We start from the raw sequence: 24100 nt of genomic DNA, 5'->3' as shown, positions 1-24100 counted from the left end.
GTGTTCTGCTAGCGGCTGGGTGTGGTTGGTGTCTGCGCCCTGGACGGTAGGTTTGAGGCACCCTCCTACATTCTTCCACGTGGCCTGGGAGAGCTGACTTCCTCTAGGTGTCTTCTGGGATGTTTTCATGCCTGCGAATTACCAAGTGCACTTAGCAGCTTCGTTAGTTTGTTTTGAGTAATTATGCGGTGAGTGGTGCTGTCTGGGGTTGCTGGTTGTTTATTCTGACACAGGGGCAGACATAATTGCTTTATCTCACAAACATTAATTATTGCAGTCACTGGAAGCTGTTTGAGAGGTGCTTGCCACCTACTCGATTTGCTTTCTTGCCTGATGCCTTTAAAGAAAGCCACAGGGTGGCCAGCTGGCACGCTCGGGCTGAGAGTTGGCACGGCACTATGGAACGCTCCAGACGAGTATCTGAATATGTTGTTCTGTCTCCAAGGTTACCGCTCCAGTCCTCCCCATCCTGGCCACCGTCATTTCTTGCCTGGATGACCACCGTGGCCTCTTTCTGGTCTGCCGGCTTCTGTTTGCACCCCTAGCTCTTTTGCTTTTCCCACATGGTGAGTCTACAGTACTCAGCTTAGCACCTGCCATTAGCCCCCCTCCTCGCGGATGTAACATTTGTTATGCTTGCCATGCCTCTGGGGGCCTCCTGATGCCTGCCCTGCTCCAGCCTCTCTGGCTTCCCCGAGTCCCAGGCTCAGGCTGGCCGTGGGCCTTTCTGCCCAGTTCTTTCCTGTGCCCGGAGCCTGGACACTGGTAATAAAGGTGTTGCCATGGACCTTGTGAGAAATGCTGAGTCTCAGGCCTCGTCCCACATGTTCTAAACCACAGTCTGTGTTTTAACAAGACCCCAGGTGGTGTGCAGCATGGAGAAGACCATGCCCATTTTTGGGTTGATGCCCTTCCTCACCTCCTCCAGGTCTGGCCTCATTTGTCACCTTCCAGAAAGGCCTTTCCAGGCTCCCGTGTGTGCAACATTTGTGTCCTCGCTTTGTATCCCTTAGCCTTGCTTCAACCCATTGGTAACCAAAATTAAACGACTTGGTCATTGACAGGTTGGTTACCCCTGCTAGTAAACGTCAACTCCATTACGGTACGGCCGAGTCTGCCTGTACCATTTGGAGCTCAATCCTGAGCTTTTTGTGGGTCATATTTTAGGTCTGGAATGTACTTCCAAATAGGATAAGACTGGGGCGAGTGGTGTTAGTAGAGGGAGACTGGGAGAGAATAAGACCGGCTGAGACTTGCAGAGCTGGTGGTGAGTATATGGAGGTTCCTTCTGCTGTTCAGTCATATTTGCTGTGTGTCTTGAATTATCCATAATTAGTTAAAAGTAGCAGCTAGCACTGGCCAGTCAGCTAGCTGAGGATAAATAATAAACAAATAGAAACAGTTCTTGAGAGGTGTTGGGGTGCCATGATCTGATCTGTTGGCATGAAGGGTGGAATAGACTCTCGTTTTTTTTTCCCCCCAAGCATTGTACTCCATATGTATTCAAATAGAAAAAGGATATTTAAAAATTGGGGCATAAGTGAGGCTCCGTGAGGCCAGGGCATTTTGCCCTTTTCCTGTCTAGCTGCATTCTCAGCACCTGGATCGTTCCTGGCGCTCAGTACAGACCTGTGGAATGAATGAGGGTGGGTTGATAGCTTTTGGTAGCAAATGCTGTAGGCCTGTCTGCTAGGAAGGAGGGCCCTGGCCCATGCTGTGGTCAGCCCGATGCAGTGATGGCTGGCAAATAAATCCAGTTGTGTGTTTGTATTCATTTCTTGCCTCGTTCTGTTTGGCTTTTAAGGCGTCTTACACTTTGGCTGTAGGCAGTTAATTTTCAGAAAATTAAAGGGTAATGAAACAGTTGAACCTAGAATTGAACAGAAGCTGGTCTTTGATTCTGAAGTGCAGTCAGGATCCCAGGAAGATAACTGCGGGGTTTCCATTGAACCCGTCAGTTCTCAGAGCATTGAACTTGCCCTGCTGTGCCGCATAATGGAGACTTCTTTGTAGTAGAAGATGGAGTGGACCAGGCTTGACTGGGATTGTTTTGTTGAAATGTCCTAAAATGAGTCTTGTTTATGGCTCACTGAGTTCAAAATGCTCTAAAATCAAAGTTTTTGAGCATCAAATGATACCACAAGTGGAAAATCCCATACCTATCGTGTGACAAGTCTCCATCCGGTGCACTGAAGATGGGAGCATTGTATAAAATTGCCTTCAGGTTGTGTGTGTAAAATGTATGTGAAATGTGATTGAATTTCTTGGTTAGGCTTGGGCTCCATATTCACAATATCACATTATATATCTATGCAAAAAATTTCCAAAATCTGAAAAGAATTCAAAATCCGAAGCACTTCCAATCTCAAGTATTTTGGATACAAGGGTATTTCCCTGAGCTACTGATTGATTTGGGCCAGGGTTGAAGTTCCCTGCAGGGGTTGGGAGACCGCCCACTCATTATCCTGGTCTTGTGTAGTTAGTGCGCATCTGATTAGGAGGTGTCAAGTATAAAGTCTTTTTTATTGGGTAATTATAAAATAAATCTCTGTAGTAATAAGAGTGACAAATTTTGTGCAGTTTCTCTGTTGATAAATTAAATTTCTGTTAACAGTATGCAAATTGTTTGCCCAAAGTCTGAGAATTATTTTCTTGGGCTGATAAGATTATAGATGAAAAACAAAACAAAGCAGAACTTGGGCATGGGTTGGGTCAAGAATACCCCCTTTCCACAGTCCTTGCCACGTCCCTCATTCCCTTGTCCCTCACACCAGGTGTTATCCTCTGGCCTGGGCTGTTGACTGCTGTGGGGGAGAAGTCTATTTGCATCTTAAGAGACGCTGAGGGGCCGGCGCCGTGGCTCACTAGGCTAATCCTCCGCCTTGCGGCGCTGGCACACCGGGTTCTAGTCCCGGTCAGGGCGCCGGATTCTGTCCCAGTTGCCCCTCTTCCAGGCCAGCTCTCTGCTGTGGCCAGGGAGTGCAGTGGAGGATGGCCCAAGTGCTTGGGCCCTGCACCCCATGGGAGACCAGGAGAAGCACCTGGCTTCGGATCAGCGCGATGCGCTGGCCGCAGTGCGCCGGCTGTAGCGGCCATTGGAGGGTAAACCAACGGCAGAAAAGGAAGACCTTTCTCTCTGTCTCTCTCTCTCACTGTGCACTCTGCCTGTCAAAAATAATAATAATAAAAAAAGAGACGCCGAGGATTGTTGGGAGCACAGCGGTGGTAATGGGGTTGAACTCAGTAGATGTGTACGTTGTGCCTGTGTCACTTTCCTATTGTGATACGCCCTCTAGTTACGCAAGATTAACCATGGTGGAAACCCACTCAAGGGGATACAGGACCTCTTGGTGTCTATCATCTTTGTAACTCTATAATTATTTCAGAATAAAAATATAAAAACCCAGAGGGCGTGGTCTTTGCTGGGGGTCAGCAGCCCGTCGCCTCCTGGAACAGTCAGTGTGCTGGCCAGGGTTGAGTTTCAATGAAGAGAGACTTTGGGGATCCCCCTGTCCTGAAGGTGTCCATATCCTACAAGGACAAGTGAGTTCAATGGTTCACAATCAGCGGGGGCGAAGTGACAGCTCCCAAAGGTGTCCATGCTGTAATTCGATCCATTCTCCATAGCTTCTCACCAGTTTGCTGGAAGTTGAGTTTATATTAAAGAGGGTGGTCTTGTTGTGTTAGGTATGGTTTTTAGATGGAGTCTTTAATGCACTATTAAAAGATTGATTTAAACCAGAAGCAAAGTAGTCGCCTAAAACATTTCCTTGCTGACCACGGAGTTGAGGATAAACAAGGAAGCCAAGGATTGCCCTCTTTGTTGGGAGCCCATGAGATGAGACCTGGCGGCCACATGTGGACATGACTCAGCTCTTGGTCAGCCCAAGAGGAGCCTGCTTATTGGACATCTTGGAAAATGTTCTTCGATGAACTATGGTTGAAATTATGTCATAATTTTCTTTCTTTCCCTACTCTTAAAATAGCATGTGACTTAAATCCACTCATGGAGATTGGGAGTAGGCTGGGGTGGGGATTAGGCTGCAGTCAGTGGACTCTGAACTGGGCGATACCTCCCACACATGTTTTCGGAACTTCCTAGTTGCTAACTTGGAAATATTTGCTACTGATGTCACAGGTGGAGGATGTGAATTGTTGAATGTCACACGTGACAACCCGGCTGATGATCCCATCTTAGTCCACTCTAGAGTGCATGGGGTGTGTAGCCGTTATGTGAGCCTCAGGGAAGACACGGCATGTATCCACCAGCTGTCCGTCATCAGTTACTCTGGGAAGTGGAGCAGGAAGCGAGGGGAAGAAGTTCAGACACTTAAAGGAGTGCAAGAGATATGTCATCCGTAAAGAATTCTGTGTAGAATGTGTGTGTGAGGATGTACAAGCCAGAAGGGGGCTTATTTCAAGGTGCTGGGTTTTTAGCCACGTTTGACATTTCTTTTTAAAAGTGTCCTTATCATTTGAGTCTTTTGCAGTGAATTTTTTTTTGTTTTTATGATGGTAGATGAAACTGGTTTAAAAAAGATTCGTATTAAAAGATTCATTTATTTGAAAGAGTTACAGAATGTAACGCCTCTGTTTTCTATTCATAAAATGGGGTTATCTTCATTCCTCAGAGGCGTCCATGACATCGTGTGTAAACACTTGACATGCTGCCTGGCAGATAGTGGCTAATGTGTGTGGCAGCTAATAAAATCATTACGAGTGTTCCCCAGGGTGAGTGAGCAGTACTTGGTCCATGCTTCTGTATCAGTGAAAATGTTGCAAAGCATCTGATGCCGAATGGGCACCCGAAAGACAGATTTGAACCAGCCAGGCCCGGCCCAGGTCAGCTGTGAGTCTGTGTGCTGGACCCAGTGGGTGTTCATTTCATTGTGAGTGGATAGTGCCTGCAAGCATTCCACAAAGGGGCCCTTGCACACGTGGCCTTTCCGAGTGGCCATCCCTGAAACACCAGGATGTGTTGAATTTGTAAGGCACACGTTGTGTGTTGCTTCTTTGCACAGAGCTCCCCACCCCAACACCTTGGGTCTAAATTGCCAATGTTTAAAAATGTTTTTTACCATTCTTGTGCCTGCAGAGAAAACGAGGTGCTCAAAGTCCAGCTGAAGAAATACGTGGGAGCTGTCCAGATGCTGAAAAGAGAAGGTCAAACGGCTGAAGGTGAGGAGGAGACAGCAGGCGGGGAGGGGCCGCGCGTGGTCAGTAACCTCTGTGCCTGGTGTTCAGTAGACACTGAGTCTATGGTGGGTGACCTGCAGATGGATTACTGACAGGGTGCTGTTCAGAAAATTAACTGGAGGGAAAAGTCTGCTGTGTGTTCTTGCTAAGTAGGTAACTAGTACTGTCAGACCGTCTTGCTAGGCTGCCTACAGTAGTAATATCAGTTTGGATACTTAGGGAATTTTATGTCTGGATCTTCAGACACTTGCATGGTAGTGAACCTGTGGCATCAGATTAACCAACTGAATGCCAATTGGTGGAGAGTCAGAGTTGGGGACTTCAAGTGACCATGTCCCACCTGAGTTCAGTTACATTTCTTAATCGCTCTATACCTCAGTTTTCTCATCTGTAAAATGGGGTTAGTAAATAGCACCTACTGTCATGAGGCCATCCGTGTAACTGTCTTAGCATAATACCTAGCATAGAGTAAGTACTAAATAAATTCCAGCTTTTGTTATTGTTGATGTCGTTGATCAGAAATCAAGCAGACGGAGGTGGCCAATGATGCAGTGGTTAAGACACCACTGTTGATGCCCACGTTCTGTGTCACGGTTCCTGGGTTTGAGTCTAGGCTCCACGTGAGATTCCAGCTTCTCGGGTTTACCTGCTGGGGTCGTCTTCCCACCTGAGTGAGGAAGCATCAGCTGATGTCATGAGGGCGTTGAACGCAATGTTTCTCATAAAGCACTTGGTGTACAACAAATGGTTGTTTTCGAAGTGGTGGAAACAGGACTGGAGTCTGTATGTGGCTTGTGTAGCGATACCACAGACACATAGATTTTCTTTATAGCTTTTATATATTTTTGTGGTCACTAGATCAGGATCAGCATATTGGTGATGCTTTAAAAGTTATTATTTATTTGAAAGGCAGAGAGAGGGAGAGAGAGATTGAGAAATTGAGAGAGAGAGAAAAAAATCTCTCTCCCATCCACAGGTGCACCTCCTAAGTGTCGGCAGCAGCCTGAACTTCGTCCAAGTCTCCCAAGGTAGTGGCAGGAACGCAAGGGCTTGAGCTGTGTCTGTTACCTGCTGCCTACCAGGGCGCCTGTTAGTAGGAACCCGGAATCTGCAGCAGCACTGGGGCTCAAAACCAGGTTCTCTGATGTGGGTTGCGGGTGTCGCAGGTGGCATCTTAGCCGCCAAATGCTTGCCTTGGTGAGGCCTTTATTTATTTATTTTTTTGCTGCCACGCCTTGCTTCATTCATGACTGAGCTGTGAGCATTGTCAGTCTGGGTGTTACCAGTGCAGAGTTCATCACAGCTTCCCCTGTGGACTCACTGCTGTTTTCATCCAGACGCTGCTGTAGTGGCCCGAATCCACGTTGTTACGTGGGTTTACGTGGATGCCGCTCTTCCGATATTTCCTTCTCATAATGTTTTCTCAGCAGCTGCCTTTGTAGTCGTTTGTTCTTCCTTAGAGTGGACTGTATTGATGGGGCTGTCCACTCTGCCCAGGCACCTTCAAGTGTGGTCTCACTTGGCTCTAACTCTGCGATACAGATTTTTTTTCTTTCCTTTATAAAAAGTTCATTTTTGTGGGGTCAGATGAGTTTATGGAGTTGGTCCATGCATCTGAGATGAAGATGAAATCAGCTGTTTCTTTCCAAATCTGTTTTTTTTTTTTTTTTTTTTTTTTTTTTGCTTTATAAGGTTCTTAAACTTTAGTGCACAGAGGAATTATCTGGGGAGTCTATTAAATATGTTTCTTAGTGGCCGGCATTGTGGCACAGTGGGTTAAACTGCCACCTGTGATGTTGGCATCTCATGTTGGAGCGCCAGTTCAAGTCCCGACTGCTCTGCTTTTGATCCACCTGCCTGCTAATGGGCCTGGGACAGCAGTGAGAGATGGCCCAAGTGCTTGGGTCCCTGTCGCCCAGGTGGGAGATGAGGATGGAGTTTCAGGGTCCTGGCTTCTGCTTGGCCCAGCCCTGGTCACTGTGGCCATTTGGAAGTTACCAGCAGATGGAAGATCTCTGTCTCTGTCTCTGTCACTCTGCCTTTCAAATAAATAAATCTGTAAATATGCTTTATTCCACGACTCTACCTCTGGGACTTGCCCAGTGGACAAATGGATCAAGGATAAAGCTTATTTTTTAAGTGTTTAGTTATTTTCACTTATTTGCAAAGCAGAGAGAGAGAGAGAGAGAGAGAGATGCTTCGTCTGGTTCATTCCCCAAGTGGCCACAGCGATTAGGGCCGGGCCAGGCCGCGGGTGGGAGCTTGGAACTGCATCTGGAACTTCCATGTCGGTGTCAGGGCTCAGGCACTTGAGCCGTCATCTCCTGGCGCCCAGGCTGCATTAATAGGAAGCTGGGTTGGAAGTGGAGGCGCTAGGACTCCAACTGGCACCCTGATCTGTGATGCGGTATCCCGAGGGGTCGCTTAAGCTGCTGCACCACCACACCCGCTCCTAGGTGGGAATTTAGGACATATTTTCTAAGTCTTTGAGCTTGAGGATAAAAAGATGCTTTTTATCTTTTGCCACGAAACTGTTGTTGAAACTGTGAGCTCGCGACCGCAAGGAAAAGATTAAAAAAATCATTTAAGTCCCAAGTGCCCTCAGGGTTTAGATTCCTGAGGGCTGTACTGGGATGCTGGCCTTCATTGTTACTATCCAGTGGTGGTGGTGGTGGTGGTGGGGGCGTGCCTCCAGGCTTTGAAAACCAAACAGTTTAGTTAAACTAGATGGCTGACAATCTTTAATTTTGCAGATAACAGGATTTCAGATTCTTGTCCCTTTCTGTGTTTTGAAGGAGTGGTTCTCTTCCTCCAAGAAAAGCGACACAGAGCCAGCAAAATAGGAGAGGAGTTACAGGGGGCCTCTCCGCCTCTTGAGGGTTCCTTTCCCCTGAACGCGGCTGTCCGGCAGGAAAAACCAGCCTGGGTTCTGCATTCCTCCAGTGCTGTTCTCCCCGGGCAAGGTCAGATTTGCTGACAGGGGACGCCCTGCTTGTGTCTCATCCCAGACCCAGCTGTGGCCGCTGTAGCCACAGGCAACTCACTTGGCCATGAATCGCTTACTATAATTCTTCTGGTACACCTGCTCTGTGGTCCGGCTCGTGCACTTGGACTCCCTTTCTCCTCTCTGGGGAGCCGGTGTCGGTCAGCTCTCACTCATTCCATGTTTACAGCTGAAGTTGGAGAGGAGGTGTACAGCAAAGCTGGCCTCTTGCCTGCAGAGGCTCCCTGGGAGCCGGGAGGGGTCTGGGAAGCATGGGGATCCCGTGAGCCTCAGGTGGGTCATGTTGACAAGACAGACTGGTTCTCTTAAGCGTGCATGTGTGTTAGCCCAGCACGTGGGCAGTGAGGTGTAGCTAGAAGAGCGCTGGATGCACAGGAGGGAGGTAGGGCCCTGCTGGGTAGATCAGAAGACCTGCCTATGGTGGGGCTCCTTCCCTGCCGTGTCTTCAGCTGGCTGAAGCTGGGTCCCGGGACACTAGAATGAAACAACAAGAGGTTTTGTCTTTCCTGTTGGGCCTGGGAAGCCAGGGGCACTTCGCCAACTTGTATTCACATGGAGCCTGATGAGTACAAGGTCCTCGGACCCAAAGAGGAGCCTAGGTGAGAGGCGGAGAACACTGGGTTCTGACATGGGCTCTGCGCCTGGTGGGTCTATGCAGCCCTGAACTTCTGGGTAATACAAGCAGTCATTCCCCAGCACTTCGCTGCTGCTGCTGTCACGTTTGACTCGGATTTTCATCACTCACATGCCCCACAGGTGGACGGGTACCTCCTCCCTGGGCACAGCTTCCTCTGGAGTCCGCGTCTTTCCATGGCCACAGCGTCCGCTCCTGCTGGGAGGTTCCCCGCCCCCTCTTGTTAGGTCCACTGCACTGCCACAGCCGTCCTGGCCTCTGCGGTCCTGTTCTGTAGCGACGGATCTGCAGCCGTGAGCTCCCGCCGGCGTCTGTGGATTCCTGCGCTGCGACTCGGGGAGAGGGGGCCGAGGGATGGCTGTGCTGGGGGCAGTCAGAGTAGTCACCGCCAGGGCAGAGACGGAAGCTTGGGAGCGGTTTTACACATTTGTGCTGAGAAATGAAAGGAGGTGCTGGGCCTTGGCCAGCCGCCTCTGCGTGCTGTGTCTGGGCCCTGGCCAGCCTCCTCTGTGTGCCGTGTCTAGGCCCTGGCCAGCCTCTTCTGCGAGCCGTGTCTGGACTGGGCGTGTGATGTGCTTGGTGATGCCTGGTTCCACACCTGCCTGTGTTCTCTGCTCTCCCCACGGCGTCTGGTGTCCTGGAAGCCAGGGCAGGGCAGTCTCCAGGGCAGGCTGTCTCGGGCCAGAGGCTTCCCACAGCCCCTGTGCCTGGGCCGCGTGCATCGGGACGTCTCATCCTGTGGCCTGCACTGTTGCAGGCTCCAAGCCGTCTCCACCTGCCCGGCCTGCTGTTCCCACTGCCAGTGTGCGCAGAGCCCAGCGTCTCTGCTTACAAGGAAGGGCGGGCCCCGTGCCGGTTACTGGGCACACTGAACGGCAGGCTTGCCCTGAGCTTACGCAGATGCCGGCGGCAGCTCTGCTGACAGGAGGTGCTCTGGGGTTTCCATGGGTTCTTCCTCTCCTGGAGCTGGGGTTCAGAGGTGCACCTGGCAGCGCTAGGGGCCAGGCTTAAGAAAGAAGTCGCAAGGCTACTTAGCAGTGGCTGCTGGCCCATGCAGAGGAGAATCGCACGCGGGCAGGGAAGGCCTATGCTGAAATCTGTGGAGCCGGCGAGCACAGTGGGCAGGGCTGCTGTGGCTTCCCTCCAGTGGAGATGGGTCCTGGCCTGGCCTCCCCCACCCTGTAATTTTTTTTTAAGATAAAATTGTTCGAGGTCTCTTTTGCTCTCTTACACACGCACACACACCCCACACTAAACCAACCACACCACACCACACCACACAATACCACACCACACAAAATGGCTGGTGTTGTGGTGCAACAGGTTAAGCCTCTGCTTGCAATGCCAGCACCCCATATGGAACTGGTTTGAGTCCCAGCTGCTCCACTTCTGATCCAGCTCCCTGCCAATGGCCTGGGAAAGCAGCAGAATGGCTCAAGCGTTGGGGCCCCTGCACCCACATGGGAGGCCCACATGAAGCTCCTGGTCACTGTGGCCATTTGGAGAGTGAATCAACAATGGAAGATCTCTCTGTGTCTCTCCTTCTCTCTCTGTCTTTCAAATCAATCAATCAATCAATCAATCTTCTTTTTTTTTTTTTTTTAAAGGAAGCGTAGGCCACCAAATCTCTCTCTCTCTTTCTTCTGACCCTCTCTCTCTCTTTCTCTCTCCCCCGTCCCCCGCCCTCCCCCCCGTGTGTGTGTGTGTGTGTGTGTGCGTGCCTCTTCATTGGTCTAATCACAGAACCTTACAGAAACATGAACCTGATCCTATGACCCTGGTTTCCCATGGGTGATGGTGTCAGTGCTTAATATGCTCTCGTGCTTTCCTCAGCTCCACCCTCATGCCCCTGCCACTGCCTCCTCCCTCTCTGTACCCTGGCCATTCTGGCCTTGGGGCTGTTCTTCAAAGTCTGGTTCCTGCTTCAAGGCCTTTGCACCTGCTGTCCATCTCCTGGAATGCCCTTCACCCTGTCTCTGCATGGCTGCTCACCCTTGCCAAGTCGGTATCGGATCAGATGTCATCTGCTCCCGGCCGCCCTGTCTTGTGTGTGCTGTTCTTCATTCCATCACTGTCGTTTCTCCATCCTCCCTCCCTCCCTCCCTCCCTCCTTCCCTTCCTTCCTTCCCCCGCCCTCCCTCCCTCCCTCCCTTCCTTCTCCCTCCCTCCTTCCTTCCCTTCCTTCTCCCTCCCTCCTTCCCTTCCTTCTCCCTCCTTCCCTCCCTCCCTCCCTCCCTCCTTCCCTCCCTCCCTTCTCCCTCTCTCCCTCCCTCCCTTCTCCCTCCTTCCCTCCCTCCCTTTCTTCTCCCTCCCTCCCTCCTCCCTTCCTTCCTTCCTTCTCCCTCCCTCCCTCCCTCCCTTCCAAGATTTATTTATTTATTTGATTGAGAGGCAGAGTTTCATACAGAGGGAGACAGAGAGATGTTTTCCATTTGCTGGTTCACTCCCCAAGTTGCTACAGTGGCCAGAGCTAGGCTGATCCAAAGCTGCTTCTGGTTCTGCCACATGGGTTCAAGAGTCTGAGCACGTGGGCCATCTTCCACTGCTTTCTCAGGCCATCAACAGAGATCTGGATCAGAAGAGGAGCAGCTGGGACACGAACTGGCGCCCATATGGGATGCTGGTGCCTCAGGTGGAGGGTTAACCCACTAGGCTGCAGCACCTGCCCCACTGTCTTTAATCTTCACCACGGCACTTTTCAAAGCCTCAAAGTGGCTTGACTGTTTGTTCCCTAGCTTGTTTTCTGTCTCTGTTCCACCCAGCACTAGCCAGTCCACAGGAGCCTTGCCTGTGTTTACCCCTGTTGCACTCAACGTGCCTTGCACAGAGCTTGATCTGTGGTGTGTGCTCTGCGAATGCTCACAGCACGGATGGATGGACAGCTCCTAGGGGCTCTGGTGAGCCCCGGCCTCATGGCATTCGGGTGGTTCCGGATCCATGGCACCTGTGGGGAGCACACAGGTCATGGGTCGTGGTTCTCCTGCCACACGAATCCTGTGCTGTGCCCCACATAACTGTCTTGTGGCTGTGCCTCCCAGAGCTTGTTCAGCTCAGGTGTGGTTACCTGGGGAGAGTGGGGAGTCCAGGACCAGACATCAGACTTGGGGGAAGTCAGGACCACGGACTCAGCGCCTCTCAGTACCAGTGGGACGTGCAGACACGGCAGCTCTCGGCAGTTTCGTCTTCCTGCACGCGTGCTTCTCCTTCCACGGTGAAAGGGCAGCCTTACCCTCAAGAAGCAGCTTGGAGAGGGTGAGAACAGAGAATGAGGGGCGAGGTGGGCACTGGTTTTCCCCTTGGGGGTTCTGAGTAGAGTTCCAGCCTGGTCACTGATATGTGTGTGTGTGTGTGTGTGTGTGTTTAAATTTATTTTATTTATTTGAAAGAGTTACAGAGAGAGGGAGAGGCAGAGAGAGGTCTTTCATCCTGTGGTTCACTCCCTAAATGACTACAACAGCGGAGCTGGTCCAGGCCAAAGTCAGGAGCCAGGAGCTGCTTCTTGTCTCCCCGTGGATGCAGGGTCCCATGCACTTGGGCTGTTTTCCAGTGCTTTCCCAGGCACATGAGCGAGGGCTGGATCGGAAGTGGAGTAGCTGGGACGCGAACTGACACCCATATGGGATGCTGGCTCTGCAGGCGGTGGTTTAACCTGCTGTGCCACAGCACTGACCCAGATCTGTGTTCTTGAAGGAGCTGATCTCTCAGAGCTTCAGTATTTTCACGTAAAGTGCTAGACAATTACTGATTCCATTTGGAGTTGGAGATGCGTCTTTAAGAGTGTCCAGGCCGCAGAAGGTCAAGGTTTGTTAGCTTCACCTGTGGATTAGTTTCTCAAAGTAGGTGAATAACGATGATTGTGGTTGAAGGGTAAACCTCTTCGAAAGCCTTGGAGCCTGTTGTCCTGTTAGCACAGCGTTCATGTGGTTAGAGAGTTTCCTGAGCTTTAAACCAAACCTGCTTAGTAGCCCCGGGACCTGGCCCTACTGCCAGCACCACAAGTCAAGGCAGGACATAGTGGCCAAAGGGTTGATTTCTTAAAATTATAATGTATTGGAAAGTCCAGGAAATAATATATCGAACACCAAATGTATGCACCACTCAGATGTAACAGCTGTTTGTATTTTGCCACATTTATTTCAGACTGAAAAAAGCATCATTCTGAGTTACAGGTGCAGTTGAGGGTGTGCTTACATGTGCATCCCCACAGATGATTCCAGGTCAGCTCTGACACAGCCCCAGTAGTCCTGGGACTGAGTGAGGTGCTGGAGGGGGAGTGGAGAGAGTTTTGGTGGCATAGCAGGTGCATCTGCCTGCTCATGGCATGCTGGGGGAGGGGTGGGATGGATAGCAGCAGCCCCATGGCACACTAGATGGAGAATTGGAGGGCTTGCACCTCAGAAATAAGAGATGGTTTTGAAAGGCAGAGTTACACACACACACACACACGAGAGATAGATAGATAGAGAGAGAGAGAGAGAGAGAGAGAGAGAGAGAGAGAAAGAGAAAGAAGGAGGGGGATTCAGACACTCCCCAAATGGCTGCAACTGCTGGAGCTGGGGTGATCTGAAGCCAGGAGCCAGGAGCTTCTTCTGGATCTCCCATCTGGTGCAGGGGCCCAAGGACCTGTTCCTTCCTCTGCTGCTTTCCCAGGCTCATTAGCAAGGAGCTGGATCAGAAGTGGAACAGCCGGGATTCAAACTGGCGCCCATATGGGATGCTGGCTCTGCAGGCGGTCCTTATCCACTATGCCACAGCTCGCTCTCTCTCTTAAGATTTATCTTTATTATTGGAACGATACAGAGAAGATTAGCATGGCCCCTGCGCAAGGATGACACGCAAATTCGTGAAGTGTTCCATATTTTTAGCGTTTTGTTGATCACTTTCCCAAGTCAATAAATCATTCAAAAGCAAAAAAAAAAAAAAAAAAAGATTTATCTTTATTTATTTGAAAGGCACAGTTAGAGTGAGAGTGAGTTTTTTTTGTTTGTTTTTTTTTTTTTTTTTTTTTTTTTTTGGACAGGCAGATTTAGACAGTGAGAGAGACAGAGAGGAAGGTCTTCTTTTTTCTGTTGGTTCACCCCCCAAATGCCTGCTACAGCTGGCGCTGTGCCGATCCGAAGCCAGGAGCCAGGTGCTTCCTTCTGGTCTCCCATGCAGGTGCAGAGCCCAAGGACTTGGGCCATCCTCCACTGCCTTCCTGGGCCACATCAGAGAGCTGCACTGGAAGAGAGGCAACTGGGACAGAATCCACCGCCCCAACTGGGATTAGAACCCAGGGTGCCGGCACCACAGGTGGAGGATTAGCCAAGTGAGCTGTGGCGCCGGCCACGAGTTTCTATCTACTGATTTACTCCCCAAATAGCTGCGTTGGCCAGGGCTATGCCAGTCTAAAGTCAGGAACCAGGCACTTCTTCTAGGTCTCCCACAAGGGGGCAGGGGCCCAAGCAGTTGGACCATCTTCTGCTGCTTTGCCAGGCACATTAGCAGGGAGCTGGATCAGAGGTGGAACAGCTGGGTCTCACACTGGCACTCACATGGTATGTCGCTGTTGCAGGTGGTTGCTTAACCCACTGTGCCACAGCACTGGCCCTGAGATGGCTTCTGATAAGGAGAAGAGAGGGTGTTGGGTTGCAGGCCCACAGATGACCATGCAGCCGAATGATTTGGGAAAGTGGCAACTCCAAAGTGTTTTATACAGAAGAGGTTTGGTGGTTAGAGATCTTACTGGAAGGGGGTTTGAGAGCATTGTTGTAAAAGTGCATTTTCCTAGCAATCACCCGCTTTGATGAAATTTTGATGTTTATTTGGGAGATTGTATCTGGCTTGTGTAACAGAGAAAACCCACGTGCCAGTGCTTTCTGTAAGACTGTTCTCTCCTCTGGCAGAAGCGGCGAGTCCAGAGCTGGTGTGATGGCGTCGTGGCCATCAGGGACCCAGGGGCTTCTCTGCCCCTGCTCTGTCCGCAGTGCATGGCTCTCCTCCTGGGATGGCCTCCCCGCGCTCCAGCCCCACGTGTGTGCTTTCTGCAGGCGGAAGCAGGCAGTTGGATGGGCGGAGATGCATCTCCGAGCTGGGCTGCATACCGGTCTGGAGCTTTAAGGAGGACAAGCTTGCTTGCAGACTGCTCCTGCCCTCCATCACCCCTCTCACAGCTCTCTGGCTACCCTAATGGAAAGGAAGCCTGGGAAATGGGGTTGCGTGATGGACACATAAGGAAAAAGGGACAGTGGACACCGGCACCCTTTGTGCCAGCCCTACTGGGAAAGCTCCACCAAAGACCTGGGGTCAAGGTTGCAAGAGCACCACGTCCCGGGTTCTGGAAGTGGCGTGTCTCTCTGGCGACCTCCTCAAGGGGCGATGTTTTGTTTGCTCTCCCTGGTTTCATCTCCAGCTGGCTGCTTGCCTCCCCCAAATCATTACGAGAGCAATTGCCTGCGAATAATAAGTATTGATGTGTGATTTTTGTTCATTTCCTTTTTCTTGTTTGGCAGGAAACAAAGGCACAGACAAACAGCAGTGGGACTGCTTCCTCTGCTTCCCGGGCCCTGGCCAGACGCGTGTTTATCCCCGCTGTCATCGTCCCTTTTCGGGCCGTGTGGGCATTGTGATTACTGTCGGGTGCTTGTCACTCAGCGTCTCCTTCAGTTTGCAGCTCCTCTCCTTCCTGGAGGCTGACAGGTGGCTTGTTTTGTTAAATGCCACTTTGGTTTTGAAGACTGTGCTGTTTTAAGTTTCTAATTACAGCTTTCGTAAGGCAACTGGTCATTTTGCCTCGCTTGAGTGGGTAGCGATGCCTGGTACCTTGGTGAGAGCAGCTTGTCTAAATGCTTTCTTTATCTTGGATTGGATGGGAAAGAGACACCCTCTCTAGAGACAAGGCCCATGCGCCTTTTGGGGTATCTCTGGCTGATGGCCTCGCTCGTTCTCCATCTGCCTCTGGGTTATCTCTTTGGTTGATGGCCTCGCTCGTTCTCCCTCTGCCTCTGGGTTCTCTCTCTGGCTGATGGCCTCGCTCGTTCTCCATCTGCCTCTGGGTTCTCTCTCTGGCTGATGGCCTCGCTCATTCTTTGCAGAGTGGAAACGCACCACTCTGTTCCCTGTCTGGGGCACAGCCCCACACCTGCTCCAGTCTTCACACCACCTGGGCTACCACACTCACCAGCCAGATGGCACTGCTCCAGGAAGCCCTCCCCTAGAGCTGAGAGGATGGCTGCCTGTTTCATAGCCCAGTTCTAAAACTGCTGGAGATGATCAGTGGATGTTTAGTGAGTGAAAGCCTAACAGGCCGTCGGGTGTCTTACAGTACAGCAGCTAACGTGCGTTCAGAACCGCACACCAAGCCTTGTGCTGGCCGCTGAGCAGGCAGCCCGCCCTGTTCCCATCTTATAGGGGAGGAAACTGAAGCTTAGAAAGTTTGGAGCAGTGTGTGTGAGGGGTCCAGACTGAGTTTTGGTCCCCGCCACACACTTTGTGCAAGTGTTAGATTGTCAACATTGCCATCACCGTGGGGCGCTTGGCCCCAGTGCACAGCTGGGAGTGGGAGGGCTTGGACCTTGGAGGCCTTGACCGGGAAGGGAGGAATGCACCTGTCTGCCCCCTGGAGCTCGCACCCTGGGGCCCTGGGTTGTGGGAGAGGGAGTGCTGGCTTTTCCAGGTTGCTGTGAGCTGTGGGACATGCATTTGGGCACTCAGGACCAGACTGACTGCAGGCCTTGCAGGCACACGCCTGAGCTGGAGTTTCTTGCCCCGCCAGGCTCCCCATTACTGTTTCTTTTCTTCTTCTTCTTCTTCTTCTTTTTTTTTTTTTTTTTTTTTTTTTTTTTGACAGGCAGAGTGGACAGTGAGAGAGAGAGAGAAAGGTCTTCCTTTTGCCGTTGGTTCACCCTCCAATGGCCGCCACGGCCGGCACATTGCGCTGATCTGAAGCCAGGAGCCAGGTGCTTATCCTGGTCTCCCATGGGGTGCAGGGCCCAAGGACTTGGGCCACAGCAGAGAGCTGGCCTGGAAGAGGGGCAACTGGGACAGAATCCGGCGCCCTGACCGGGACTAAAACCCGGTGTGTCGGCACCACAGGCAGAGGATTAGCCTAGTGAGCCGCGGCGCTGGCCCCCATTACTATTTCATTTCTCTTAGATTCTTCCCCCAAATCTAACTGTTTTGGGGACATACTATTTCCAAAACACCATGCTTCCTCCAGATGGAGCCAATTAGGTCAAGCTACGCTCTACCTTTAATTACTCTTGCCTTCATTTGCATCCGGTTCCTCTCATTATAATGCTATTAGCAGTATGCAGCACCCCCCCCCCCCCCCCCGCTGGGCTATCAGGAATGAGCTGGGAGCTGGCGCAGTGGCAAGGCCTTGCCTTTTTGCCTTGGTTGCCTTCTGGGTAAAGCCAAGGGCTTGGAGCTGACAGCAACCCCCGGCTGCCTGCACTCCACAGGGCCGGCCTTCAGTGGGTTTCAGCCTTTACTGTTGGTAAACAATCTGTGTTTTCTTTATTTGTTAAGAAAATGGAACTCTGTTCATTATGGAGAGTTAAGAAATGGTGGAGATGAGCATGAAAGGAGAAGATAGGAGTTATTTGTAAGCCCTCGGGCACGGGTGATACTTTGGAGTGGATTCTGTCAGACAGGTATGGCAGTTTGCTCTTACTCAAACTCAAACTCTTATTCAAGCTCTTGGGGTCTGCATCTCCTGTCCCAAGGGCTTAGCAAACCCTCCCTGCAATAGTGATTATTTTTTTTAAGATTTATTTATTTCAAAGGCAGAGTGACATAGAGGGAGTGTCTCTCTCTCTCTCTCTCTCTCTCTCTCTCTCTCTGTCACACACACACATACACACACTCACACACACACACAGAGTGAGCTGCCACCTGCTGATTCACTCCCCAGATGGTCACAATAGGCAGGGCTGGGCCAGGCTAAAGCTGGGAGCCCAGAGCTGAGTCCAGGTCTCCAATGTGGACAGCAGGGACCAAAGCACTTGGACCATCCTCCGCTGCCTTCCCAGGCGCCTTAGTAGGCAGCTGGATCAGAAGTGGAGTAGCTGGGTCTTGAATTGGCGCTCCAGTATGGGATGCTGGTGTCACAGTGGCAGTGTGCCCTGCTGTGCCCTAACACCGGCTCCTCCAGCCTTACTTGACACTTGGACTTCTTATGGGCTAAGAAGAAAGCTGATGGAAGAAAAATGATAATAATTGGTGGGGATTTCCATAGGAAGCGCAGGCAGTGGTGCAGCGTGAGTGTGATCAGTGTGAGGCCCCTGTCAGGGTGTGTCTGAGATGCCTGGCGCAGAGTTTGGTGGGCATGCCTCCTTCCTCTTCCTTCACTCTTCCAGAGGAAAACAGGGCAGCGTTCATCAGGCAGCTGGTTCTAAGAAGCATTAGAGCGTAAAGACGTAGATTGCGCTGAGGGTGGTGGGGGGCAGTGTTGTGGTATGGCTGGTCAAGCCAATGCTTAAGAGACTAGCAGCCCATATTGGAGTGTCAGTTCCAGTCCTGCTGCTATTACAGCTCCCTGCTTATGTGCCTGGGAAAGCTGCAGAAGATGGCCCAAGTGCTTGGCCCCCACAACCTACATAGGATATCTGAAGGGAGCCCCTGGCTGCAGCATCCACTAGTCCTGGCTATTGTGGCCATTGGGGAGTGAACTATTGGATGGAAGATCTCTCTTTGTGTCTCCGTCCAACTCTTTCTCTCTCCCCCTCTCTCCTCTTCTGCCTTTTAAATAAATAAATAAATAAATAAATAAATACATGTTAAGAGATTTACACTGTGGGTTGTGCCATGGAATGTTCTAGCTCTGCGCTTTGCTCGCAGTATGATCTTGGGCACCTGACTTGGCCCCCTCCCCTCCAGTCCTCTGGATTTCCTTTGGGATCATGTCTGTGGTTGAGTCTTCAAGTTCACTCGTTGTTTCCTTTGCCATTTGCCATGATGGTTTCCTGTGGGTCACATGTAGCCATGAGGGGTGCTGTGAAGCAGTCTCTTTGTTGCGTGCCTAGGTGGCCAAGTGCCAACCCAAACGTTGGTGCTTATCTTGCCAAAGGAGGAGGAAAGAGTGGCTCTTGCAGGACATGAGCAGTTGTTGCCACTCGTGTGAGGTCGCAGCTGGTGTGGCCTTGCTAAGTGATGACAGTGGCCAGGTCAGCCCAGTGTAGAAATGGGAGCGATGGTCTCTTCTGGGCACTGAGGTCCGTGGTACATGCCTTGGGCGGGGACTCATGCCCTGTGTTGGGGTGAAACAGGAGTGCTCCTGTTCTTTATGTTTAAGCTACAAGATAACCAAGTGCCTGCTGTCCCATGCTCCTCTCCCTGTTCAACCTGAGGTGCCCTTGGAGCAGGGAGAATTGGATTTACCATGGACCCATGTCCCATTTGCCAGCTTTTGGCCAAAACCAGGAGAACCAGATTAAACTGGGATTCAGACCCCGGCCCCAACCCTGGCATGGTGCTCCGTTGTTGTGTCCTCTGGGGATGGTGTCCCTCCGCACCCCTCTTCAGGAACGTGAGGTTTGTAGCTCCCTGGCTCAAGTCACGGTTGTGCCCTCACTCAGGAGCTCACCTTTTTAACTCCTCTTTCTTTGTCATTTGCTCTCTCCCCGGGAGATGAGAATCAGTTTTGTTTTCTCAGTTTTCTCATGACTTGTTATTTCTCTTTCCACCTTCTTGGGACAATTTCTAGGAAGAGTTCTTTGCATGATAGTTGGCATCAAATTAAATATGCATTATGGAAGGTTCCATTTTTTTCTCTGCAATGATAAAAATACTGGTAGAATATATTACAGGGACTTGATTTCAGTGACAGTAATCATTAGATAGCTTGTATTTCATACATAGATTTTCAAATAGTTGAATATTTTAATAGAATTTTAAAAAGGAGTAATACATACTCTTTTTTAAATTTATTTGACAGGTAGAGTTATAGACAGTGAGAGAGAGAGAGAGAGAGAGAGAGAGACAGAGAGAAAGGTCTTCCTTCCGTTGGTTCACTCCCCAAATAGCTGCTAGGGCTGGTGTGCTGCGCTAATCCAAAGCCAGGAGCCAGGTGCTTCCTCCTGGTCTCCCATGTGGGTGCAGGGGCCCAAGCGCCTGGGCCATCCTCCACTGCCCTCCCAGGCTACAGCAGAGAGCTGGACTGGAAGAGGAGCAACTGGGACTAGAACCCGGCACCTATATGGGATGCCGGTGCCGCAGGCTGAGGATTAACCAAGTGAGCCACGGCGCCGGCCCCATACATACTCTTGATAACAAGTTCAGCAGTACATAGATAGATAACATTAACTCTCCCTGCAGTGGGGTTGCTTTTAGGCAGCCAGTGTTAATCAGTATATGTAAACTCACACAAATCTGTACTGTACAGCTATGTGCATACCTGTTACACCTGTTTTCTTTCCCCCAGAGTGAGATTACAATCTATTCCAGGGGTTGCACACAATGGGTAAGAACACAGACCTTTTTTCGTAAATAAAGTTTTATTAGAATGTAGCCACATCCCCTCATTACTGCCTATATTTGCTTTTGGGCTGCAGTGGGACAGTGGAACAGTTCCCAGCAGAGAGCACACAGCCTGCAAACACAGAAACACACACCAGTCTTCCCCTTTAAGGAGAGCGTTCACTGACCCAAATCCCCCCGGCCCTTTGCAATGAATGATGTATCACTTACCAGTTGTCAATCAGCCTCCTGACCATAGACCGAGATGTAAATCAGTTTGAAAAAATCTGCCTGCAGAGTGAACTGCGGCTGTACTTTATAAAGCAGTCCCTTACAGACTGCACTGGCAATGCTCCCAGGCTTTTGCCACCACAGACAGGTCGTAGTGAGCCTCATCCTTGTGTGTCCTTGTATCCAGGGACTTGACTCTGGTGGGAAAGATGTGCAGACGTGAGGCCGCTGAACGAGAGTGCATGGGTGCAGCATCCGTCTGCTAGTCACCTTCATCATCACATGTCGTCTCTGACCTTTTTTTCAGCTCTTGGTGCTACAGCCAGCTGTAAGAACTACACTCAGCATGCGTACCTGTGTTGGTGTTATGTAACAGGGACACAGCTTTCCTGGAAGAATGCTTAACCTTTACCGTGTGCACAACATTCTTGTGTTTTACATGCTGCTCTGCTCGCTTTTAATAAACACCAGTTGTGACACTCACTGATGATTCTCCCCGCCCGCTAACGAGATGTCACCTGCAGTTGGAAGACTTGGTTCACAGGCAGGGGCAGCAGTCTGGATGGTGGTTAAGAATCTGGGTAAGAAGTAGGATATTTATAGATTCAGGCTGTTCTTCTTTTCCCCCCTTAGTGTCAGCATTATTCTTCTCTCTGAAAACTCTTGTGTGTTTTTAATATAATGTGTCTTTTTAGATCCAAGTTGGGACACAGTTCAGTTTCCAGGATCGTCCTCTGATTGTCTTGCTTCTCAGAAGAGAGTTGGATGGGGGGCTTTGCAGGTTCACAGCCAGTTGGTCTTCTCTTGGGCCCAGCAGAGTCACTTCTGTGTTGCTTCTGACCACCCCTGGCTTCATCAACACACCCACATCCTCACTACCTGCCCTGGCCTTAGCTGCACCCCACACCCAGCTGTGTGTCCTGCTTTGCCGACTTTGCACGGACCAGCTGTGGGAACTATGACTCTGCGATGACCTGAGGTTTATTAAGGCCTGCGGCCTTGTTTGAGTAATTAGAATCCCCCCATCTTTGGCTGACGGTAGAATCCAGTGGAAGGCAGCAAGAATGTGTATTATCTCATAGAGTTTGTGAGCCCTGGGGCACAGCTCTATCTTGATCCACCTGCTCAAATAGTTTTCTAGGAGGATACGTCACTCTGCATGTTGATTCTGCCTGCCCGGTAGGTTTGTTTCCTTTCTAGTGGGGCTCTGTCTCCTGGAGGGAAGCAGGCAGGGTAATGTGTGTACTGGTACAGAGGCCTTGGGAGCCTGGGGCCTGGAGGGGGTCTCCGGGGGCAGGAAGAAGAGCTGAGCGGCAGGCTGGGGTCAGAGCAAGGAGGCCACTCTGGGGCTGCTAAGGGCTTGAATTTTGTCCTCTGGGCTCCGGCACCTGGGGAGCAATGGAAGGAGGGAAGCGCTGTGAACTGATGGGCGTGACCCCCACCCCGTGCTAACTGCCTGTGCGCAGTGTGGCTTCTGTGCCTGTCACAGCTGGGCTCTGCCTCTACAGGACTGCGTACTTAGGCACCTATGATCGGTCCCTTCTCTTTCTTTTTTCATTTTTTTTTTTGCAATTTCTGACATTGTTTGAATTTAATGATTCATATTACGAATTATTCATGAAAATGATCTTTTAAGCTTCCTATAATAGCTGAAATTATCCTTCATTAGATTCTGACAGTTCCTGTGATGGGTGTAATTATAAAAAAATATTCTTAGGCCAGCTATATTCTGCAGTGTAAAAATTACGCAAATGAGCAGTGGATAAGAATAGAAGCTGAGCGGGCCGGGCAGAGTTTCTGGGAGAAGGGGGCGTCGTCGTCACAGACTTTCTCGCCGTGAGTAGCTCCACACTGCACATGTCGGCGTGTGCTTCTTCCCGTCTGTCTCGATGCCCGCTCTCTCCCCATTGGCACGGGAGCAAAGTAGTTCTAGTGCCCTGAATGGTTCGTAGCTGTGCCCGTGTGTGAAGTGTGTGCTGGAGGAGTGTCCCCCCCCCCCCCCCATTGTGCTCAGCATTTCCCGCGCAGTGCGCCAGGGATCTCGGTTCCTTCTGCGTGGTGGCGAGCTCCCTGCTGACTCGGGGATGCAGTGGAGGGAGGGGAGTGGAAGGTGGGGGCAGGACGCCGCTCTGTCTGGGTAGTCAGGACTTGATCTGGGTCATGAGCCTGGGAAGTCAGGACTTGGTCTCCATCGTGTCCACAGGATGACCGGGTGGGTGCCAGTGGCGTATAGGGCTGTCCTGCTTCTTGGCTTTAACCTTGGCAAGTGGCGGGGCGGGGGGCGTTGCACACACCTGTGTTGGGACATCCTTGCCCTGGCCCTGTCTGTCTCCTCTCCAAGGGCTCTGTTGAAGGTGCCCCGCCCACCTCTACCTCATGTGGTCCTGAGCTTCCTTGGGGGCTCTCAGAGAGGTTGCTTGTCTCAGGGCACCGCCACTGACCAGGGGTCTCAGTTCCGCTGGCCAGCCATGCTCAGGGCGAAACTCTCCCTGTCCCTGTCTGTGAATGGTGTCTTCCAGCAAACCTCTGGCAGGAGAGGGTGGTCAGACAGGACAGAGAACACTGAGGTGGTCTCAGGTCTGTGCCAGGCCCTGTTTCAGGAATGGCGTGTTTGCCCGTGTCATCTCACGTTAGTCCTGCGTACTTGGGTGATGTTAGGGTCTTCACTCTGTTAGTGAGCAGACACAGAGCTTATGCCACTTGCCTGGGATCACCCAGCAAGTGTGAAGCACCATGGGAAAGCTCCACTGATTGGCAATGGGAAGGAGCTGGGAGGAATGCCGGAGCCGCCGCCCTGGGAGGTTCTCCAACAAGCGTGCTCCAAGCCTCTCCTGGCCTTGTCGCCTCTTCTGCCTTCGGCCTGTTTCCCAGGTAGGCTGAGGACGCCCGCCATGCTGCCTCCTCTCTGCTGAGGTGGGAGCTTGTCCTGACTGCGCCTGAGCTGGCCCTCCTTGGCGTTTGGTTTCTTGCAGAACGTGGACAAATCTCAAGCTGCCCCCGAAGCATGTGGGGCAGCTGTTCACTGTGGTGTCTTAGAGGTTAGAGGTTGGCCATCAGTTTTCAAGGCCCAAGTATTTCAGGATTTTTAGCTGGCCCCTGTTTGCCTGCCCTCCATCTTTCTGCCCCCTTTCCCCTTCTTTCCCCTCTTCCTCCTTCCCTCTCCAGTCTTAAAAAGTAAAAACTGTGAAGAACTAGACCCCAGACTGCACTCACCTTTGCAATTCTCCAACCCCTGCTGCAGATACTTGTTGGTGTTAAACTAACTCTCTTTAAAAGGTGACTGTTGGGGCTATTCTTACGGCCCAGTGGGTTAGGCTGCCACCTGCCATGCTGGTACCCCGTGTAAATGCCAGTTCAAGGCCCAGCTGGTCTCTGTTTATCTCGCACCATTCTTGATGGTTCCCAGCCTGCTCCAGGCACACTGGTCTTCTGGAAACTTCTGAGAGATGCTGAGCTCGTGAGGTTGAGGATGACAGTCATTTGTTTCTCTTACTGCCTTTCCCACAGCGTCCAATTTTGTGAGGAAGAAAGACCACTGATGTGTGCGTTCCAGAGCCGCTGGCTCGGCACAGCTTCTCCATGGGCCTCTGCTGTTGACA

At 51.2% G+C, this 24100-nt stretch overlaps 1 protein-coding gene and 1 non-coding gene across 3 annotated transcripts in view; both read left to right on the top strand.

The window, feature by feature from the left end:
* The window catches only part of SNX29 (sorting nexin 29), a 478886-nt gene that overhangs the window by 205870 nt on the left and 248916 nt on the right, over positions 1-24100 (top strand). For both annotated transcript variants that reach the window (XM_051847819.2, XM_008257737.4), the window contains exon 14: positions 5096-5178. In XM_051847819.2, the coding sequence (XP_051703779.1) occupies positions 5096-5178 (83 nt within the window). The remainder of the gene's footprint in view (positions 1-5095; positions 5179-24100) is intronic.
* Positions 13594-13697, top strand: LOC127491503 (U6 spliceosomal RNA). Its single transcript, XR_007920223.1, has one exon. It is a non-coding gene; the product is annotated as a U6 spliceosomal RNA (small nuclear RNA).

This window comes from Oryctolagus cuniculus, chromosome 19, assembly GCF_964237555.1.
Source record: "Oryctolagus cuniculus chromosome 19, mOryCun1.1, whole genome shotgun sequence".
In the NCBI taxonomy this organism is placed as follows: domain Eukaryota; kingdom Metazoa; phylum Chordata; class Mammalia; order Lagomorpha; family Leporidae; genus Oryctolagus; species Oryctolagus cuniculus.
This window is presented reverse-complemented; position numbering and strand designations above follow the sequence as displayed.